General features: G+C 39.1%; 2 protein-coding genes across 9 annotated transcripts in view; both read right to left on the reverse strand.

The window, feature by feature from the left end:
- arhgap32a (Rho GTPase activating protein 32a) overlaps positions 1–10,722 on the reverse strand; it is a 31,116-nt gene extending 20,394 nt beyond the window's left edge. The window contains exons 1-2 of one of the 2 annotated variants that reach the window (XM_024276948.2): positions 10,145–10,721; positions 1,079–1,192 (exon numbers count right to left, since the gene is read on the reverse strand). In XM_024276948.2, coding sequence (XP_024132716.2) covers positions 1,079–1,192; positions 10,145–10,638 — 608 coding nt within the window. In that variant the 5' untranslated portion in view covers positions 10,639–10,721. Of the gene's footprint in view, positions 1–1,078; positions 1,193–10,144 lie in introns of both variants that reach the window. The other variant, XM_024276949.2, reaches the window with a different exon arrangement.
- A 1,645-nt stretch (positions 10,723–12,367) lies between these two features.
- Positions 12,368–22,695, reverse strand: part of igsf9ba (immunoglobulin superfamily, member 9Ba) — a 100,221-nt gene continuing 89,893 nt past the window's right edge. For 4 of the 7 annotated variants that reach the window (XM_024276592.2, XM_024276591.2, XM_024276594.2 and 1 more), the window contains 2 exons: positions 19,007–19,134; positions 12,368–17,767 (listed from right to left, as the gene is read on the reverse strand). In XM_024276592.2, the coding sequence (XP_024132360.1) occupies positions 17,559–17,767; positions 19,007–19,134 (337 nt within the window). In that variant the 3' untranslated portion in view covers positions 12,368–17,558. Of the gene's footprint in view, positions 17,768–19,006; positions 22,249–22,695 lie in introns of those variants that run through there. The other 3 variants (XR_004948960.1, XR_002919749.2, XM_024276596.2) reach the window with 3 other exon arrangements.

Genomic DNA, 22,695 nt, shown 5'->3' on the forward strand with positions numbered 1-22,695 from the left:
ACTTTTTCTTTTCATTTGTTGTGTTCCTTTAATTTGCATCATCATTTCTTTGGGTCTCGTCCACCGTTCTTTCAGCCGCTCACACACCAAACCTAACATTACATTGCAACAAAAATGGCAAACAATACTGGAGGAAAATGAATATATATTTTTTTGTCTGGTCCTGATTCAAAGTAATTTGAATAAAGTAATACTCAGAAATGCAATGTGTGGTTTATTTTTTATTTTTTTATGTGTCCTCTATCATCAGAAAAATAACACCAGAATATGCAAAAAATATTTTTCTTGGAGTAGATCTCTAAGAGTTAGAGGGGAAAAAAGCACTAAATAAAAAAAAGGTAGACTTTGTCATGGTTTGGACTGCAATCATGACATTACAACAACAACCCCCCAATGGTATTGTGTGCCGGGACTTTTATTGGTCATTTAAAAATGCCATTCCAACAAGAAGAGACATGCAGCAATTTAGTTCAGGTAAAAAACAAAACTGTATTCTCAGAGTTTGAATCAAATCTAGATCTTCGGCTGGGATTTATAATGAGCCACTGAGTCTTTTATTTGGGCTCTAAGCTTGTCTATTCATTGGTCCATAACATAAAGCCAACCACACACAAGGGAGTGCTTGAGAAAACCTTTCCGTCTCATGTAACTCAGTGTATTTGGGAGTGAAGGGCGAGGTCCCATCAAACAAACTTTTACGAAGGGAGAAGGAAGGAGCTCAGATTTATTGCACTGACTCAGTCTGATGAGATCAGACCATCTGACCTCAAACACAGAAACACTGTGTAATTTATGTGTCCACAGTGACACAACAAAAAAACCCAAACACAATGTAAATATACAAGGAGTGAAATCTGAACCTGGTGAATCTGGGAAAAAAAGGACAGTTTGTGCTGATAAGTGGGTCATGCTTTAGCCTCAACACTACTCCTATTTAATTCAGGCAGTACGTCAAGCAAACGCACGTGCAGACGTCTACAGTGGACATACAAATGCAACTCACTGCACCTAAAACGCACGGCGGTGCATGTCCCGGACAAGCTGACAAGAAGCAGAGGGAAGAAAAAAAGAAGCTCACCCTTCAAGGACGTCACCACTTCCTGGTTCTCCCTGGGGTCCTGAGGCAGCATTCTCAATCACCGCGGCAACCACACATCCAGTCTCCATGATGCCGCCTTGCTGCAACAGCCCGCTGTAGAGAAACGTGAGTGGGAGGAGAGAGAAGCAGAGAGCGGTGAGGGCAGCGTCGGGGAGGAATCGCACGCGGGGCAGGACGAGTCCGAAACCATGAAGCTGCCTGACGCTAACCCACTTGAGGCTGCAGTGTGGGCATCTCTGAGGGCTGCAATCCAGGGAGCCCAGACTGTAATCTGTGATGACATCATGCTACATTCTTCAGGGCTGTCTCAGTGATAAAGCACGAAAGGCTGCAAGTTCAAAGGATATCAGCTTCTTTCTTTCATACCGCCCTGACAAGTTTAAACAAAAACTAAAGAAAAGTCCATTAGCTTCACCGAAAGTCCTTAAATAATGGGGTGATAAAGCATCTTTAAGAAGTTCTCTCCAGACAAACTGGAGTTTCATTTATAGATATGTGTGAGTAAGATGGGTCGTACACCTTTTCGTGTTTAACATCTACAATGTTCTTCTCTTAAAGTAGAGCTCCATTTTGTTTTGAAATGCAAAAAAATGAAAAGCATCTTAAGCGGAATTTTAAAAAAACTGTCAAGTTATGTCAATGGACCACCACCTTTAATAGTCCGAGCATTTTTTCTACTTTACAAATTGCTCTAATTTATCTTTCAGACTGTTTTTTGTAGCAAAGCTTAAAATCCATCTTTTTTTAGCTAAACTATTTGGAAGTTTAGCTAATGTTTGAGCTGAAAGCTAGCTGCTTTGGCTAACTTAGGCTTTTTTCATTTTTTTATGGTAATTAGGCATTTAACTAATATTTTAACTGGCTATCAGCTTCAGCAATTTTAGCTATCAATTTTTAACTATCAGCTCTAGAATTTACAGAAGCCAAATTCAGTTTACATCATTCACACTAGTATTATTGCAGGTAATGCTATGTATCTAGTTTTTAGTGACTTTAAAGCTAATGATTGTTAAGATGTGTGATTTGTGAATGATCCGATTAGTCGACTAATCAGAAAAAATAATCGGTGATTAGTCGACTATTAAAATAATAGTTTGTGGCAGCACTACTCAGAATGGATTTGAACTCATGACCTTCCAGTCTAAGGGGAGACGCTCTACCACAAGGCCACTGACCCTATCATTCTCTAATACTATGTGGTGGACTGACCTCAACCACCATCAGCGTCTCGAGGCTCTGGGGTTTATCCATGTGGTCCGAGTATAAAAACTTCATCTTCTCATAGCCTAACCGCCAAAGTTCTGTTTACAATTTCACTCACATTCTTTATCACATTTCTATAATTTGTTTTCTAAGATCTCTCCTTATTGACTTGAAAAATATCTAAAAAGAAAAAACTCCACTAAACTAAATACATTGTGGATTTATTCTAAAGAAAATCACAAGTATGTGTCAAAACTCTAGTTATGTTGAGCACCTTTTTGATTTAACCCAATAAATCAATAAATAAATCAATTCATTCTATATTAATGGGGGGTCAGTGTCACTCTTTCTGTCTTTCTAAATTGCTGATGTGATTGGCAAACCCACCCATGAATTCTCAGACTACTGAGGGTTAACTTACATGTTTGAGTAGCTGAGATTTTTTGCAGTGCACAATTTGTTTAAATGTTGTAAAAAATAATCAAAATTCCACCTAAGCCACTCCCAGCTAGTACTGCAACCGTGCTAAATGAAGACCCAGATTTCTCCAAAAATATTTGGTTCGTAGCAAACAAAATCTATAACCCATAAGTCATTGAAAAGATGAGCAGCTTAAATCCTGCAAAAATATGTTTTATACTTTCTATGGTTTTAATTGTTACAACTTTCTGATCAGATCCAGCTCTTGATGCATGTAGAGTAAACAAACAGAAGAAATATCCTGATTAAGCAGACCTCCCTGTGCGTCTACAACATTCCCATAACCACTTGCTGAACTAATGTGGGTTAAGCAACGTCCTGAGGGTATGTGGGCACAAAAACAGGTCACTGTCAGTCAGAGCTCTAAAGTCCACCTAAACCAAACAATCCCTTTAGTTAACAAACTCAGACTATGATTTGTTGATGGGGAAAAAAAATGCATTAAGATTTTCCTCCTGTTAATAAAACCACGTCGATTGGATTTTTCATTACTCAAAACAAGTGGGACTAGATAAATTTACCACTTTTTATCAAGCAAGAAATCAAACTCTTCTTGACTTGAATCAATAATGACTATATCTAATGAATATTAAGTGACATAAGTGTGCATTGTTTGCATCACTGCAGAAATCTCTGTTTATGATTGTGACTAATTACACTATTTTCCTCCTACATTTTCGTTAATCTTTTTTTGACTTTTTTTTTTAATCAATGCATTTCTTTATTTTTGAAATAAATGTGATAAATCTGTAAGACTTTTTTTGTTTTATTGTCTACAGTTGATGCTTAAAATAAACCAGTAAATCAAATCACTTAAATAAACAGGGTTTACTTTAGCAACTTTTTTGGTCAGGTTTTAACATATTGCTATATTTTTCATCAACAATATTTTTTTTATTTTATTTTGTAATCTACCTTAATTTTAGGTTAATCTAGGACCTAATTAGGAATGTAATCTGGGAAATGTATTGTTTTAAATACAACATTTCACTGGTTTGCTGTTATTTTGCAGCAGGTTTATTACAACAACAAGCCCGTAATTATTACTTATAACAAGTAATAATTTATTAATTCATTTGTTTAACTGAAAAAAAAAGCTTCGTTTTTCTACACGTTTGGAAGATGACCATATTGCTATGTCACTAATTGGCCACTAGATGGCCCTGCTCCTGATAAGACTGAAGAATTCCGGTTTGAAATCTTTTTGCTATTTTTATTTTTTGTTTGTTTTCTGCCTTTGCTGTTTTTTTCTTGTTTTTCTGTTGTCTTTTTTTGTTTCAAGCCATCTCACTTTCTTTTTTTGTGGTAATACTTATTATTCCCACTGAGCTAGCTAAACTACCTAGTAATCATGCTAACAGCAAAGCTAGAATTATTCATTTCTTTAAGAAAAATACTGTATTTAACATTGATATAGTTTTAGCACAGTTCTTTCCTCCCCTTTTTTCACAATAATACTGTAGACAAATGTCATGCTCATGCATTCTTGGAGCCCTGCTTTGCATTTATGAGTATTCTCTCATTAGCTTGAATGGGAGGCTGTTGTGGAAACAGTTTCCCACCAGCACAACTGAGCTGCTGCTGGTGAACATCTACAAAGCCTCCTGACTCAGCAGAATGTGAACAAGCAGACAGAAATACGGGCCAGGACGGATTCCACTCAATCCACCGTTCATACTGTATCTCCTCTCAATCAGACAAAACAAACTTGCCAAGGCAGAGCTAAAGCATCACACAGGCAGCAATTTCACTGCCTGTGAAGAAAAGTTTCATTTTAAAACAAATTAGTTCAATCTATATACAATACAAACTTCAATATTTCAGTAATCTCAACTAAATGTAAGAAAGGTTTTAGAATTGAAGGCCATCGTTCAGGATGTGTAGAAAAGATTTTTGCGCGTTTAAATCCTTCTTGTGATTAAAACAAACCAAAACAGAGCACAGGACACAAGACCTTGCTGATTGTCCCACATCAGACGGCAATCTTTTCAAGCGCAGGAACACTCCGTGCTGGACGCTGCAGAGCACAAGACAAAACTGTGGGCTTTAAAACTGTCTCTGTGCAAGACAGTTTGCAGGTGTGTGCATGTCAACAAACCTGCAAACGATTTGACAAAGGAAGTGCAATTATGAAAAGTGGACGAACAGTTTAGCAAACTGACAATGCTGAACTGTTCAGAGGAGACCCATATACAGAAACCAAAAATACTGGATGTGCTAGCTTCTTTGTTAGATGTTCCTTTTCTTATATCCCTAAATTCTTCCTGCTCTGGTTTGTTTTCTTTTGGTCTGATATGAATTTAAATGGTTTTTATAATGCAAAATCAACGTTTTTGAGCTTTTAAGTGCATTATAGTCTTAATTCCTAACAAAAAACACCCCCAAAGCTGTATTTTGCTCCATTCAGCAAAATACCAACACAGAATCTGGAAGAGCATAGAATTAGTCCACCGTTGGGTGAAACAAAAATTCTAAAAATGGGACCAAATGGAACCTATATGGGACTCTAATGCCTTGTTTTCACTGAGTGGTACGGAACAATATACAATTTACATGCATATACATATACAATATGCCCCCCCTAACCAATCTATTCTATTTTTCTATGAATCTTCAATCAATAATGGGTCCATGTTAGAAAGAAAACACTCAAAATACTGGACGGTAATGTACCGCTCAGTGGAAACGAGGCTAAAGTATTGATTCTTGGATTGCTAAGATTGTGTGTTAAGATTTGCTTGATGAGATCCTGGTTTACAGGCAGGCCAGGCTTTGTTTGTTAGTTTGGCGGGAAGCTACGATGTTAAAGGATAACCAAACAGGGAAGTTGGAGGCTGACTCATAAAATGAGTCCAGTCAGAGGGGTGGGGCTTGGGGGCAGGACTGTTATCATTACTGGAGCTGCAGATCATGACTCTGACTTCTGAAACTTAACAATCACAAAATTCGACTGTAATACATTGATTCAACCTTTAGGGGGCAGCACACAAGTGGTTTTTGACTATATTTTCAAGAATTCAACATTTTTATTTTCATTTATTAAGAAATTGGCAACAGACAGCAACTTTAAAGCCCAATTTATAGAGGTCAAAAGCTAAAAAAAGAAGTTGATTTAGGGCTTTAAGGAGTAACTGTATAAGAAAACAATCTATATGAAGGCTTCCATGCTAGAAAGGAAAGTAGACCAGAGTTTTTAAAAGATCTTTTGAAGATTTTAACTTTTTTTTATTGACATGTTGACATTATTTCATTGTCTTTAAAAATTTTTAAATAATGAATAGTCATTTAGTTTAAAATGTCATTCTTCTAAATGAAAGTAGATGATTTATCCACAGATTTCATTTGGTTGTCAATTTTTCAAAAACGCATGGCAAGCTTCAGGTTCCAACAAGACTGCCTTGGGCCAAAGCAGCTCCATTCACTCCTGGCACACATTCTATAATTACATCTCATTTGAAGACAAACAACTCCAGGATAAAACAAGGATTAGTTGTTAACTACCTGCTGAGCTTTTTGATGTTTTTACATTCCATCATGTCCTGACAGAAAAAGGCGGCTATCATCACTGCCTTTGTGTTTCACTGGATCCATGTTGCAAAGCAGAAGAAAAATACATCTTAAATGGAATTGAGGCCATCTCCAAGGTCTGGTGACTGTAAAGGCCATGAGAGGGAGGATTGTAGAAGCTAGCTTGCCCTTTTAATAAATTTTGACTTTTGATTTAATTCGGATAGTGTCTGACACGGTCCACAACAGCGATGTCAAAGTTAGTTTCACGCTCTCATCCTAAACTCTGGTCAACACAAGCAAAAAGGAAAGAGAAACTGCAGAAAACCTCACAGTTACCATGACAACCTCTCCCCCCCATCCTTTGTTACTTGATGCTCCTCTAGCTTGACGATGAAGCAACAAGGAGGCAGATGAAGCCTTAAGGGAACCTTTGACCTGCAGCTCTGACAGATCATCAGCCCCTCCTCCTAAAGCTCTGCGGGATTCGTCCGGCCCGTTAGAACAAAATCAGTCATTGTTGTTGGAGCTTTGTGACCGGTGTCACCTTGGTGGAGGGATGGCGATGAGGGCGGTGGTGGTTGTGTGGGGGTCATTTCATCCTATAATCTTCTTAAATTCGACCATGGTGAGATTACTTCATCCCACGGGTGAATCTTAGGAGTCTGTGACGAAGCTGACTGAGATCCAAATATTTAATCAACAAGCTGATCTGTCGGCATGAAAAAAAAACAAAAACAACACAAGCGTAACAGCGAGATATTAAGCAAAAGATTCAGCCCTTCTATCCAATAAACATCTAAAAATAATAAAGGTTTTGAAAATCATCAGTGTCAGCCAAATGGAGGACGACGGGAAAGCTCAAGAGTGATCGCCTCCCATTCAGGCACATAAGATGACACAAATATCCACAGGATTACGTAATCCAATGGAAGATCTACAGCAGCTACAGACACAACTCTGTTTTTGAGTTTGTCTTGTGCTGCTGGACTGTATCATATCGTCCCATTTAACCCTAGAACACTTTCGCTTTAATAAGTCACACCATCACTTTTGCCAGGTAATTTTTAATCAATAAAAGTATTTGCCATAAAAATTGATCAAAATATGACAAAACACATGATAAATTAGTGTAGCTTTCTTTCATTTTCAATTGTGGTTCATGTATCAAAATGGAAAAAAAAAAAATCCCGAAAGCATGCTTGAAAATTATTGGAAACATTTGGAATTTGAGAAAAAAAAAATTCCTAAAAAAAAAAAAATGATGCTGGAGACTTGGCCTTTGGTCCACCCAGTCTTGGGACACGTGAAACTTTACCCAGGTTCCCATGACACTCAGAAAAATCCAACATATTGAAAATCATGTAAAAGCGTTTGAGAATCACACGGCGATAGTGCTCTGGGGTTAAATAGTGAGTCCCCAAACTCAAAGGCACAAAGAACTGCAAACATTCCAAATTTTAATCAACAATCAAGGGGCGGCCGTGGTGCAGAGGTAGAGCAGTTGACCTCGGATTAGAGTGGGGTGTCAAATATAAAGGGTAACCAAACAGGGAAGTTGGAGGCTGACTCCACCCACAGCCCAAATTTGAAAAAACAGTCACAGGGGTGGGGCTTGGGGGCTGGACTATCATTACTTGAGCTAAAAAAAAAAAAAAAACTTCTGAAACGTACATTTTTTGACCAATCGCAAAATTCAACTGTAATACCTCAATTTAATCTGTAGGGGGCAGCACACAGACAATTTAAGAATTAAACAGTTTTAACTTAATTTATCAAAAATGTGGCAATGACCAACAGACAGCACTTTAAAGCTCCATTTATAGAGGTCAACAGCCAAAAAAAGTTGATTTAGGGTTTGGTTGCGCTTTAAGAGAAAAAAATATATAAAGATGCTGAAAAAAAGCAAGCTTCAAGCCCATTCCTGTGGCGAGTTATGGTTCTTTAAATAAATGACCGCAATGCAAAATTCCACCATTGAGGGGAGCAAAGGAATCGCAAGACCAGCATAACAAGAGATTAAGAAAAACTATAAGAAACAATGTAATAATAAGTGATTAGGCTACTGGGTTGGTTGAGGCATTTGGGAAAAAAACAAAACAAAAACAAATAGTTTATATTACTAACATTTTACTGGTCTGGCCCACTTGAGATCAGACGGGTTGAATGTGGCCTTTGAACCAAAATGAGTTTGACACCCCTGGATTAGAAGATCACAAGTTCCAATCATAAGTGTCCCTGGGCAAGACACTGAACCCCACATTGCTCCTGGTGGTTATGGCACCAGCGTTCAGCTGCCATAGTGTGAATGGGTGAATGGGAATTTAAATGTCAAACGCTTTCGGCCTTCTATAAGTATGTGCCGTTTACCATTCAATTAGCCTAATATGTTTAAATAAAAGCAATAGAAATTCCAATAGAGCCTACAATCAGATGGTATGTAAACACAGCTTACAACATGTGATTGGCTTTCAAATAGGGATGAAAAGATGAGTCGATTAGTCACTACTTTCTCAACTATTAAAATAGTCAATGACTAATTTAATAGTTGACTAGTCATTTTTTTCCCTTTTTAATCTCAAAACTACTGTTTGCTTTCTAATGCCATTGTATTTGACACACATGCACAGTAGTGCTAATCCCGGTCAATAGTGATGTCACAGGAAGTTCTAGGAAGACTCGGGTGCCATAACGACACACCAACAGAGCTAGAAAGTGGGAAAAAATAAGGAAAAGAAAAAAAGTGTCCAATGCAATATCTGGTTAAGATATGTGTTTTACATCCAGTTTACGCTACCAAAAAAGAATCTGTGATTAGTTGACTATTAAAATAATTGTTTGTGGCAGCCCTGCTTTCAAACATTTTTAATCCATATTAGTCTAATTTCAAGTGGATGTAAGTTTATCTTCTCAGTTGCCCTTAGTTTATACTATAAACACCCTTTTTAATTCTCAACCACAGAAGAAGGTTTCACAATATCTTGTCAGATGTTGAAATGTGGTTAATCCCTCTAATTTAAGGATTTACATGGATTTATTTTACGAAATGCCCCATAAAAAGACAGAAAAACCCCAAACTAAATCAAGATTAACGTATTCAACCAAGTGGTCACAATTACTATAAAACACTGAGAGAAAAGTCAAATTTAGCATAACTTTACAGTTTAAAAATATGCTAATTCTGGGATGAGTAATTATCTCTTCTGCACGCCTTACATTAAACTATAGTGAAAAAATGCCAACTTTTCTTGTTTTTTTTTTGCTCAAAACAAGACAAAAATCCACACACTATTCAGATTGATAATCCCTATACGACAATCCCAACAAAAGCAGAACGAGAGCAATTTCTTTAACTCCTTGTGTAGGATGTAAAATTATCCAGCAGCACCTCCCTGGAAACAGGAGAACTGCATTTTTGGACAGCTTTGTAGCTCGCTGTATGGATGTAGCAAGAGCTGAAATATTTACAATCTGAGTCAATGATTAAAACAAGTGAGATGGCTTTAACTGGTTTAAAATGAATACATGTCATGGAAAAGCAATGTATTAAACAAACAAAAAAAAAGAAAAATCTACTCTTTTTTTTGTTAAAGTGTTATGCAGTATCCCACAATGCAGTCCTTTATAGAATCCAAACTGGATCCACTGGGGAAAGTTTACAGCCAGTGTACTCTGACCTGTTGGGCCTGACAGATCACAGTGTGCTAAGCGCGCCTGGCGCGTGCTCACGCGCGCGCACACACGCTAGGATGTGTCAACTCCATCCGAACAAGCTTATGGAGCAAAATGAGATCAAATAGAAGCGAGACGTTACGATCAGGTTAGCAGACGCGCCGGAAGCCTCTCCGAACATACCTGTCGGTGTGCGCGCCGCTCCTCTGTGCCGCTCGGCGCTGCGCTTCTCGACGCGCGGACACGCCGTCCGCATGGCACGGCGGACACGCACAGGCTGGACGCGTGCTGATCACCTGAGGTAGTTTATCCGTGCGGGGACAGACGCCCCGGGTAGGTGCGGCATAGCTGTGGCAGTGTTGGGAGCGTTCCTCTCTGCAAGCTGAGGCTGCCGAGAGCGCGCGCGCCGCTGAACTGGTGTCGTGCCCGCGCGCCTGGGATGTTTTTACCCTCTGGGATTCCCAGAGCCTTTTTTTTAAAGTCAAGCACCCAGATATGAGGGATGCGTGAGTGTGTGCGCGTGAGCCCCGTTCATGATGATGATGATGATGCCCATCATCCTCCAGTGGAGGAGCTGCAGTTGTGTTAGGTAATGCTTGGTACAGAATTACATAACGCGCCAACGTAAGTGGGTGGCAACAGTGAGAGGAGTGAAAACTGCTGTTCATATCTCTCATCCTCACACGTTCTCCTTCTTGAGGGATGCCATGAAGCTCATCATCCCTAATATTCTCACTTTTGTGTCATATTTATCAATTATCACAAACCGTATAATAATCATGATCAATTATTTGTTCCCCCCAGGCTTGGTAAACTTGAAATTTAGGTGAGGCGGCTTCAAAGGGTCCTAGTGTTTAAACTGGTTGAAGTGAGCCATTCATTTTCCTGAAGAGTGTGCAGATAAGTGCTCTTGTGTTTGCTTTCCAGCCTGCCTGAGGGAGAACAAACAAAAGCACAAAGGTCAGTCTTACAAACTTCATCTTCTTCCCCTTCACTCCTCATTGTGGCTCAGCTGCCACACTCATCATAGTAGTTTTCCTTTATTGTTGTGTGTCTGTCAGATTTACAGACTCGATTCAACCAATCTTTGCTTTTTTGGAGGGAGCTAAAACCAGACACAATTATCCGGTCTGTGTGACCTAGACATAGTTTTTTTTTCTTTTTTATTCAAAGCCTCTGACCTGATTAAGCAGCTTCTGTCATCAGGCTGTTCTATACTAAACCTTCTACCCAACACTTACACCCTGTGTCCAGCAAATGTATTACAGCTTCTCACAAATAAAAGGAGTTTAAAGATCCACTCCAATGAAAATCGTGTTTTTGTGGTATTTTAATATATAAATAAAATTGAGGTTAAAATTGCATTTCAGAGTATTTATTTATTGCAATCATGGTGAATAAGGAGCAAATGAAAAAATCCAGATCGAGATGTTGGGTCATATGGACCCAACATCTGGGTTCAAACTTGAAGCAAAACTAATACGATGGGTGCCTCTACTTAAAACGGTGCAGCTCTTGTTGTCATTGCAATAAATTCTCACTATCAAGTTGTCATATTTGGACACATAACATGTTTGGAGAGTTTCTTTGGGGGGAAAGGGGTCCGTGGGGAACCTGAAGAGCTTTCGACTTCAGAGAAAAAAATCAAGCTTCTCTTTACAGACACAACCATGAGTCTTCCTCGCAACAGATTCTTCAATGTTTCACATAATCTCACGATTATAAAATTGCAGATGTGCCCCTAATCCTCGGATTCTTAAAAATATATTACACTGAATATTTAGACTTTTTTTTCCAGATTCTTAACTTCAAGACATTTTTCCTAACTGAACTTTTCATTTTAGTTGAAAATCCCTGTTGTACAATATGCCCTAGCTCTGCTCCATTCTAATGTATCATCTTTTAGATGACTAGATTCATGTACATCTTTGTTTGTTTGTCTCATTCGAGCTGGAATCTGGTTGGATAGTTATGCCTTTTTTCCACTGAGCGGTCCAGACAGAGTGTTTCCATTATAAAATGGACCCATTAGGCCAGACCGATTTGTACCATTTTTGATTCCCTGTTGGTTTTAGGTCCATAGAAAAATGGAACCAGTACGGGCGGAGCTACTGACGTCACATGATGAAATCCAGTGATTGACAGAGGTATTATGACAACAGTAAGTGTCCGACCAGCACTTTTCCCGAATCAAGATCCAAGCTGAAAGTTTTGTCCCTTTTTCGACTATGTTCTGCTTTGCCTCCTGAAATTTTCTTGCAAAGAATATTAAATTCTTTGCATTCAATATTGCCCCCTTTATTTGCGGGGGTTAGGGACCACAGACATGCCGAATTCACAAATAGAAAAACTCAAAGTTTTGATTAACTCTTGCTGAGGAGTGGGACTTTAAAAAAGAAAAGGACAAACTCTTTAGATTTTTTTATTATATCAAAATACAAAAATTTGAGAGGAAATTTTCATATGGGACTAAGTTCTTGAAATGATATGGTGACATGAGTACAACACTGCTTTCATATTCCCACAGACGTGCCAGAGATAGGAGCATAGATCATGTGCTAGGCCCATGTCTACGTCACGTGGGCCACCGGGAGAGAGAGCCTGTGCATTTTCCCTACAAAGGCTTTTGTGATGGCGACTGTTGCTGTACATCCAGGCCGGCGTGGTATCAGACCAGAGGGTCAAAGAAAATAAGAGCGATCCATGGCAGTTGAGCATGAGGAGTGTGTGTGTAAGACATGAGTTCACTGGACAGCAGAGCAAACAAGAGAAAAAGTAATACAAATATTGTACATAAGGCTTTGGTGCAGCACCATACAGTATGAGTTAATTGCTCACAAAACGTTAAGTGAAGCTTAAGTACCTTATGTAGCGACACAAAAGTATAACACTTCTAGAAAAGAAAATAGACAAAACTGTTAGGTGGTCATTTAAAAAAAGTTATTAAAAAAGGAAAAAAAAATCTCCCAGGTATTTACATATAAACATTATGAGAAGCTGATAAAAAACATATACAGAATGTAAACATGTGATGTACAGCACAGACATAAGAGATGGAAGTAAAATGAAATGTCAATTTTCTTTCTTCAAGCACTACTTGGTTTGTTTGAGTATGAGCATTTTAGCTAAAACAGTCAACGATGTAGCGCTTATTGTAGCCTACAATAACTATACATTCTAATTTCTCAGTGCTGGTACACATGGAAAAACAGAGAATACAGAAAATACTACATACTTCTAGTTTCCGTCCAGCAACAACCAGCTTGGATGTCCACGATTGATTGCTTAATAGGCGTTTCTGTATTGTCTCTACATGCAAGTTTAATACAATAAGAAATCAAATCTATCAGTATCATCCTATCAGCAACTAGTGATGCACTAAAGGCAGTAAGCAAACAAACAAACAGAAGAAAACGACAAAAGAAGAATTGCTAACAGTACGTCCAAAGCAGCCCTCTTAAACGCTGTACATGTTTCTGTTGAGTGAGAAAACCAAACGCCCGGAAGACTACATCCTTTTCTAAAAAACAAACAAAAAAAAAACATGAGGGGGAGGATGTATGATGTTTCCCCAAACCTTTCTGCCAGGAGGGTAAAGTCAAATGTGGACAACTCATGGCTAAGCTGTACAGTACTAACAGGAATTATTCCTTGAAAGAGGTGGTGGGGTAATGTGAGGCTACTATGCCCCCCGATGTGAGTCGTGTGCTTGAAAAACAGAGATGTCAACCAAAGACCTCGCGTGTACAAAAAAAGATCCTGACCACGCTCCCGGTTCCCCCTCCCGCATGTCATGTGGTGAGCACTAATCGAAGTCAGGCTATGCTTCTCCTTTTAGGCTGGGTTAATAATCTCATTATTCTCACAATTATACTTTAGAGAGGGTACCTTGGAAGCACAGACAGACATTGCAAACACACCATAGAAAACAGGCCTTTGTGAGTTCAGTTGAATGTCACAAGTCTCTATTATTTGAGGTTATACATCTACTTTCCAGTATTGTCTATCACTTGTTGTCACACTGTATGATAAAGACTTATAGTGTCTACCCGAACTAGTTTACAGTAGCTGCTCAGGCCCACAGGGCTGAGAAAAGTCGTTTGTGGAAACAGAAAGAAAAATCTTTAGACCTCTATTCTACAGCACCACAAAGTTAAACATAGCACCAAGTTGTAATGGTCAAAGCAACTATGCCCTAACACACTTGTCTTCATCGAACTAATGTAAACACGACTTCCTCCACAGCACGTTTTGTACATGACTACAGCATGTCCGTTTCTCAAACTGAAAAGTAAAAAAAAAAAAAAAAAAATCAGTTTTATTTGCTTTGGACACGTGAAGGCGAAGAGATCTGGAGTGAATCTACATGTGTGCTCATGAACGGGCAAAATACAGTATTACTTTGTTCCAGGAATATAATAGAGGGCAACACATTTCTGCTTCTAAAGCTTTTCCCCAGTGGGCATCCACATACTATACATCAGAGAAAATACTAATCAACTTGTGCAGCCAGCAGGCTATGGCAATAATACACTGTACGGTACTAACATTAAGTAGTTCTTTTCTTCTCAGATAAAATTACGTCTGCTAAAGTATGACAAATTAGGCACCTCAAAATGTTTTATAAACATTATTCACTTAAAGCCGTACTGTAAGCAAATACTTTGATATAGAATCTAATTTCTTTTAACTTGGGATCCTTCCCGTATTTTACACAGCCTCGTATAAGAGGATCGTCCTGCCAAAACAGGGTTGGATTTATCTTTACAAATACAATACACAGCATGTACAGTACATAACAAATATAGATTTTTTTCTTTTTAATGTTGTTGTTTTCCCCACGTCTAACCAATTTGTTAAAGTAGAATGTGCACTTTGACGCTCGCTCTCAGGCAATCTCCACTTTCTCTCTGGTCATTCTTGTAGATATTAAGCGCAAATTAAACAAAAAAAATCAATTTGATGATTTCCAGGGGGTGCGATGAATTTCATCCTTAAGGTGCATTCACACCGAACACGATTCACGTGCCCCACCCCTCACTCGTCACGCGACAAATTCGCTGGTCGTGGTCTGTCAAAAAAAGTGTTATTGAGTTATGTGGGAGGAGCTTCCAGCTAATGCATTTAGGATGATCAGTGTCTGTGAATATCGCTCTTAGAATGTTGAGAACCAAGGTTTATTTATTGTAAAAAGTTCTACAAAATATCTATGATCATGTCTCCATAATTGGGTTTATATGATTATAATTCAAGGATTGTCCCTGTACAGTGGGCTGTATCTGTATGACGGCCGCTTCCACTGTGTTTATGTGTCTCTGTGACTGAGCTTGAAGGTTCTCTGTCTCAAATTAACCAAAAGGGCCAAAAATAAAATTAAAAGACCTTTTCCCTCTTTCTTTAATGTCTCGATAAGGCCCGAGCCAGCAGCCTCCGCACTCCGCAGCGGCTCTCTCTCTGCCGGCATATTAAGCGAGTAAGCTTTGCCACATGAGCGAAAGCCAGTGATCTGTCCAGAGTGTATCCCGCTTTAGCCCCAAAGTATACAGATGAGTTTTGCAACCCTGCAGTTCCACCAGGTAAATGAAATATATGAAAGTTCTGGACAAAAGTGCTTGCTTTGGATAAATATTCTACCTGCTGATCGAGTCACTGAAAACGTTCCGTCTCCATAGCTGAGTTCCTGATTGGCAGATGCGACACGGCGACCTGTCAAACTTCAGATATTTACGTTTTGGCTGTGCCGCCTAATTCACGCCTCGTCGGTCAAAACGAGCTGCTGCCTGACTTTTGCACCGTGCCCGTCGCTCAAATCGCACCGTGGGATTTCAAATCGCCTCATGTCCTGTGAATCACGTTCAGTGTGAATGCACCTTTAGGTAAGACCCTTGATGTTAGCCTATCTATGCAGCCACAAGGGGGCCCAAATTTTGGATTTCCCTGTGCCTGTCCCCAGCCCGGATAGCATACATCACTGTGTCAGGAAGGGCATCCAGCATTAAAAATCTCTGCCAAACCAAATCCCCTGAGGAGATATGCCGAACAACAACAAAAGCGACAGATTAAGCTTAAGCAAAAAACATCAAAATCTATTATCGATTCAGCAGACGTAGCAAAGGGAACTTGGCTCAGAACCTGTGTGGGAGAGCGCTTACGGGAATTTGGGCCAACGGATCATCTCACTGATCACAGCTGTAAGCAATACAATGAATCATTCAATGCACTGTGATACTGGGACATTCATCTCCTGTACAGCAAAGCATACATTCATTATCGGTTAGTGTTGAAAAATTAACAAACATACAGAGAAGTAGCTAGCAAGTAATATACAGTTAATAATAAACAGTCAGGGTGGCCATGTGTTTGAATATTTCCCATTGCTTGTTAACAGCTTCATAAAATAGTCACATTCTCCTTTAACAGCTACTGTTAAACATTAACGTCCTCACTGTACCGCTGTTGTTATTTTTATGTACAGTTCTTGAAATTTCTTGTCTTTTTTGAATTTGTGTTTTTTTATGTCAAAAAAACACAAAAAAACGAACAAAATGAGAGCTGTGCATCTCCTGTACTATTTCCTTCCATGTGTCCTTGGCAGATGGAGTAAAACCAGTCCTAACATTAAAAGTCCCTCAGAGAGACATGGATGAAAAGGCAAAGGAAAAAAAAGGCAGTTTATGTTTGAAAAAAACAAAAAAGCAAAGGCAAACAGAAACAGAAAAATGGCACCTCAAGATGTGCCACATTTTTCAATTCATTTCTCGGTGATGAAACTTACAATTGTTGCGCTGCTCTTTTTGCTGAGCACTGAAGTACTGCCTTAATGTCGTGCTGCAACGATGAGTGTAAACACTGAGGCATCAAGCACTGAAGTCAGTGGTTGGCATTGGATCACAAATCAAAGTAAACAGAAGTTGCCAGCTTTTACTAATAATTAAATGCATGTAAATTAGATAAAGTTAGGCCATGTTATTATTATTTTTTTTTTTATTTGATGAGTGGTTGGTGATATAAACCTTTTTTTTAATGATTTTCTTATGTCAAAAGGTCAAATATGCACAGTATACCACAAGAATTACAGCAACTCTGCGTTTACTCTGAGGTATATTTTGTGGTAAGAACCCTGTGTTTAAATACTGACACTATTTGTATTGTAGGAAAGGTACACGCCTGTCCCTGCACGAGGACGTACCAGGCTTAACAGTACGCTGTATCACTGAAAAACCTAAAGATATGGACCTCAATGATCAGTGAGTGAAAAATCTTTCTTGTGTTGTGACATACTCGACCAACACATTTTATTACTGTAAGAGGAAGCTTAATTCCCTTGTTTTACTACGTATTTACAGTATATATTTTCAGAGCATCTTCAAGTGAAAATCCGTAGAGAGGAGGAGCAGCGAAAACTCCCAAAAGCCATTGTTCTTGTCTTGAGATTTCCAGCCCAGAAGAGTTCAGCGCCACCCAAAAACACAGGTCAGCTTTAAGAGATTATAAGAAACGTATTTGCTTGTCACTGTGCCGGAGCAGGAAGGGCTGAGGTTGGGTTGTCAGGAGGAGCCGGTTTAGTTGGGTCCAAATGGCTTGGTGGGCGACCGGGTCAGCGTAGAGTCCCATAATTTGGGCCCTCAGAGTCTGCGCCGGCCAGAATGCCTGTCTGGTCCTCCTCGGACTGCCTGCGGTGAAGTAAGGAAGTCAAGTAGCTGTAGGGGTGCTTCTTGTTTTGCTTTTTCCTCTTGGTGTGGAAGCTGTGTTCCCTTCCCTCCCGGGGTGTCTGAGATTGCTGCTGGGTCTGAGAGTGAGGTACACCTAGGAGAAAGGCATGAGAGTGAAACACCAGTGTTAGCATCAACGTCTTCTTTTGGTGACAATCTAAAGGCTGATTTCCACTGATCCGTCTGCAGTGTCTCTGTGAAATATGACTTTCATGAATCAATCTGAATGTTCACATGGCCTCTGTTATGTCTGAAGTCAGACACGTCAGAAACACGTTCTACTGTATTTCCAGAGCTATTTCCAGTCCATCAATGCGTCAAAACAGGAAATAGATGCAAATTTAAAAAAAAAAAAAACTTCTGTTGTAATTTCAAAACAAAATTTTATGAAATATTATTTATTTTTTTAGGCTGACAGGCCAATGCAATTACACACATTAACATAGCACACAACACAGTGTCCATTTTTGCCACGGACGACAAAAGTTTAATTTTGAAAGTAGAAAAACCACAACATTTATGACATGAAGCGCTGACTTTACTAAGGGTTTATTTAGACTGAGAAAGTCGGTTAATTTGGTCCGGATCAAATCCTGAAGATCACGTTTTGTCTACATTAAGACTGGCGTCTAGTGGAGATTTCTGTTTCGGACCAAAGCTTGTAAACAAAACCATGTGACTAAAGATCTCTTCAGTCATTGGCCAGGAACTACGAGGCGGGTCGAAACAACAAAAGAAAGTTGGGATAATTCACTTATTATAACTTTATATTTAGAATACCAGTCAGGAACTACACTTTTTACTTGAATAGGTTTCATGTGTGCTTTAATTCGAATGATGGGGGTGGCAGGACTAATTACTCCTCTGAGAATAAGGGGGGAGGGGGAACTGACCTGAGATGCAACAGAGACAATGTAACGGATGGACTCCCCACAATAGACAGTACATTTTTAACGAGTTCTTGCTAAACCTTTTTTTTCAGGATATATTTTCTTTATTTCAAGTCATTCAAGTTATAATGGCCAATCAGATACCTCAATAAGAACATGTGGTGCCCGCTGGCCCCATTACGTTCATCATTTGATTGACAGATTCTTGGGCCAATCGGTGCTTGCTAACGCTGTCTGGTCCCAAAATGGCGAAATCGGGAATCATCCGTATCGTGGAAAAATGGCGACTGAATTGACTTTATTTCCTTGGAACCCGAGGTAATCCATTTCAACCGGTGACGTAACAGCCTTGTTTAGTCCATCTCCATTTATGTCAATGCCCCCCACACAACGCAACAGAGATGCACAGCAAACAGACCAGTGTAACTCTGGGGGTAACTGACCTGCTCTGGCGGATCTTGCATTGTTGTTGTTGTTGGCAGCCACTCCCTTGGCTTTAGTAATGCAGTGGTGTAGCAGTGCTGGTAAGCTCTCAGACCCGGCAGTATCCCTAGACGCACCTAGAGGTTCCCTGTGAAGACGAGAGACAGCACAACGCACAGATCAGGATGAATCTGGCCGCCGCGTCCGCTCGCGTCTCAGAGTGAACACAAAGAAACGGCTTTGTCATTTCTACTTCCACGAGATGCTATCGGATGACTTAATGAGCCCTTCAACCTCTACTGAGAAGATGATGAAACTCCACTTTTATCTGCATGGATGAATGAAACAAGTTACATGTAAGGAAGATAAAAAGAGATAGAATGAAAAAATAGTTGGCAGAAGATGACAGTGGTTCTTGGTGAAAATACCTTTGTTCTTAAACAGTCACTACATCATAGAGACCCAATTCAGAATTAAACAAAAGCTTACTTTAATTAGGCTTTATCTTTTTTGAATATTATAAGAAATTCGCGGATCAGCACAACTTTTACTTGTAAGTTCTGGGTCTTAACAGCAGTGACTGCTTCAGAAATTTGGGCAGTATTTAAATTGTTGCAGTATAAAACTCATAAAATGAAAATCATTTGACACAAACATTGAAAGTGAACTTTTGTTTTAAATAGAGCCGATGGAACCATTTTTTCCTCATCAAATGGTGGGGATCGACAACCTTTTACTTGTCAATGAGTTGGAAGAGGACATGTTTTTTTCTGCAAAACAAAACCCACTCAGGAAAATAGAACAACCTACAAAAGACAAATGAACTGAAATTGCACACATGCAATTCTTCAATTAAATGTTTTATTCTCAAATTGTCGTCAACCAGGTTGGTTAGTTTTTATAACTGGTATTATTCATTTTATTCATACAAAGCATTGATGCTGGTCTGTGGTGTTTATGATTGGGATTAAATAACCTTAAAACAGTAGGTTATTGTCCACATAAGATAGGATGAACAACAATTTTACTGAAGTCTTTTAAATGCTCAAGTTTTAAAAATATAAAAGGACATACAATGTTCCCTCGTTAATCGCGGGGGATACGTTTGAAAAATCACCCGCAATAGGTGAATTACAGATGTTTTCAGCTGTAAGACTGAACATTTTCACACTTTTATTTTATGTGAAAACTCTAAAAGTTGAAACCTTTGCAGAAAAGTCCGGTATTATAGAATGATCTGCTCATGGTGAAAGATTTATGTAGCCCTGGCAAGCAAGAGGACCTGGTGGCAGACAAGATGGCAGCTGAAAATCATTAGTGGAAATTCCATAAGGTTTTAGAGTTGTAGCCACTTTAGTAAAACGTTTTATTATGACTTAACAATTTAGTGATCACGATTAGGTTCACATGTGTCAAAGGAGGGTAAACGCTTTATTAATTTCAAAAAGGGTATCAATAAAAGTGTTCAAATTTGTAAAATCGCTAAGACTTTTACATTAGAGCTTTAGACCAGTGATTACGTTTAAGCGCAGTTAACTTCAACTCCCTACGCGATCAACCTGAATCTCCTCATTCTGTTGCAGAGAAAAGCAGCTTTGTGCCAGAATTTAACACTTTATATTAGTAATGTACTTCTTTTCTCTGGGAATCAGTTAATTCACATTGATTGTGTAAGGAGTTACGGTATGTCAAAGAGCATTGAAGGTTTTCACAGAGACATCCCAGGTGTTAAAAGTTAACACTTGGTTCACACCAGATGCTGAAGCAGTATGGAGGCGGAGTGCATGTGGTATCTGCTTAACCCCCAGTTCACACCAGACGTATATTTTTCTGCAACGCTTGACAGGCGCCTCTGCTCAGCTGTGGTCATTTAGAGATATTTTTGACATCAACAGACACCAAAGCCACACCCCCTCCACTCCATAGTCGGTCTATACGTTGATGTGTGTCTTTGTGTATCGGCTTGTTTTTTGTCTGTTGTGTTTGTGTGTTTATTTTCATCTCTATAGTCTGTAAAAATATGATCGCATTTGTCAGCATAATATTTTATTGTGAAAAATTGGTTATTTTTTGAAAATTTACTGGATTTTCTTGTGTGTCTTGGCATAAATTTCAGCCAGAATTGGCGCAGATCATTTGTGGCTCGTGCCTACAATAGATCAGACGTCGAAAAATTCGCTGCATGGCGCAAGCGTCTGATGTGAACAACACCATAGGTTAACAAGGGCACCGAATGGGAACAGCCTCCGTTCCGCGCCGCTTTGTAGTGCTTCCGCGCCCGGTGTAAACCAGGCATAAGGCGTAAAAAAAAAACAGTTATGGTTGTCGGTTATATATGCCTTTTTTGACCAAAAACAAGAATATTTTTCAACCAAAATGTGCAGCGCGCGGGGTGTGTGGTGTTCCTTCCAGCTAATGGTTTTCAGCCGCCATCTTGTCTGCAACCAGGTCCCTCTTTCTGACAAGTTGCACATGCTGCCTCTCAGGAGACGCAGAATGGAAGAGGTTGATTAACAAGATCAACAGCCAGTTAGGATGGAGACCGCAAGGCGCAGTTAAGAAAAAAAAGGCATGCAAAGGTGCGCTGAAAATAATCTGCAAAACTTCTTAAAGTGAGCCACGACACAGCAAGGGAACACTGTATATTTCTTAAGTAAAATCTCTTTACATGCTCACATTTTTTTTTCTTGTACTACTGGCGGGTCTTTAAAAAAGAAAAATCTTAATTTTCCCCCATTAATACGTTAAAAATGGTTTGGTGCGAGAAAAAAAATATAAAGCTTATATTTTTCTGAGTAAAACTGCAGTAAAATGCATATTTGATTTAAGGTCAAACAGTTTTGTTAATCACAGAAAAGGTTGCTGACCCCCCCACCCCTCTTCCATAAGAAGTTTGATTTAGTCCTTTTTTCTTTCTAAATCTGGAGGAACAATTTTCATTTCATGAGTGATACATGCCAAGTAGAATGAAACAAAATCAATATATAAAAGCACATTACAGTATAATCAGCTGGAATAACTTTCACTTTTTGTATTATAACAGTTTACCTTAAGAATACTCTGGTTTTGCAGTCTCTTTAAACAAGGTCAATGACCTCAAAGACTCTTAACACTTAAGTTCAAATTTTATGAGGTTGATTCAGTGCACACATCTTTAAAAAAAACTCCACTTAATGAGGCATAAAGTGAAGCTTTTGTGCCAAACTGATTAAAAAAAGGTCTAGGAATGCAAAGCTTTAGAGATGCTGTCCATCATTTGTCACTGTGGAGAGAGAGATTGAGAGTCAGACAAAAACTGGAGAATTGCAATAGTCCTGGACAAATCAAAGATGTTTCAATTAACAAAAACAGAAGATTGCAGGAGGGGGGGAGACACGGTTTGTTAAAGTCCATTTCCATAAACATGAACACTGTACAGCACACTTTCATAAACATGAACACTGCGTACAGAGGCTTCACCATGCTGACGGGAGGAGATGGCAGGAAGAGGAAATGGCCGTTAAAGAACAAGTCACATGACAGGAAGAGGAAATGGCCATTTAAACGGTCACATGACAGAAAAAAAACGAAAGCACTTTGAACAACAGATGTAACAAAGAATTTAGTTTGAGAATTGTTGTTATTTGTTTGGTCAAAGAGAGAAGTTTAGAGAATGCATGCATGGCATTTTGCACATGGAACAAAACTTTAAAGGGGAATACTCCAGTCA

This window comes from Oryzias melastigma, linkage group LG13, assembly GCF_002922805.2.
Source record: "Oryzias melastigma strain HK-1 linkage group LG13, ASM292280v2, whole genome shotgun sequence".
NCBI classification, from domain to species: domain Eukaryota; kingdom Metazoa; phylum Chordata; class Actinopteri; order Beloniformes; family Adrianichthyidae; genus Oryzias; species Oryzias melastigma.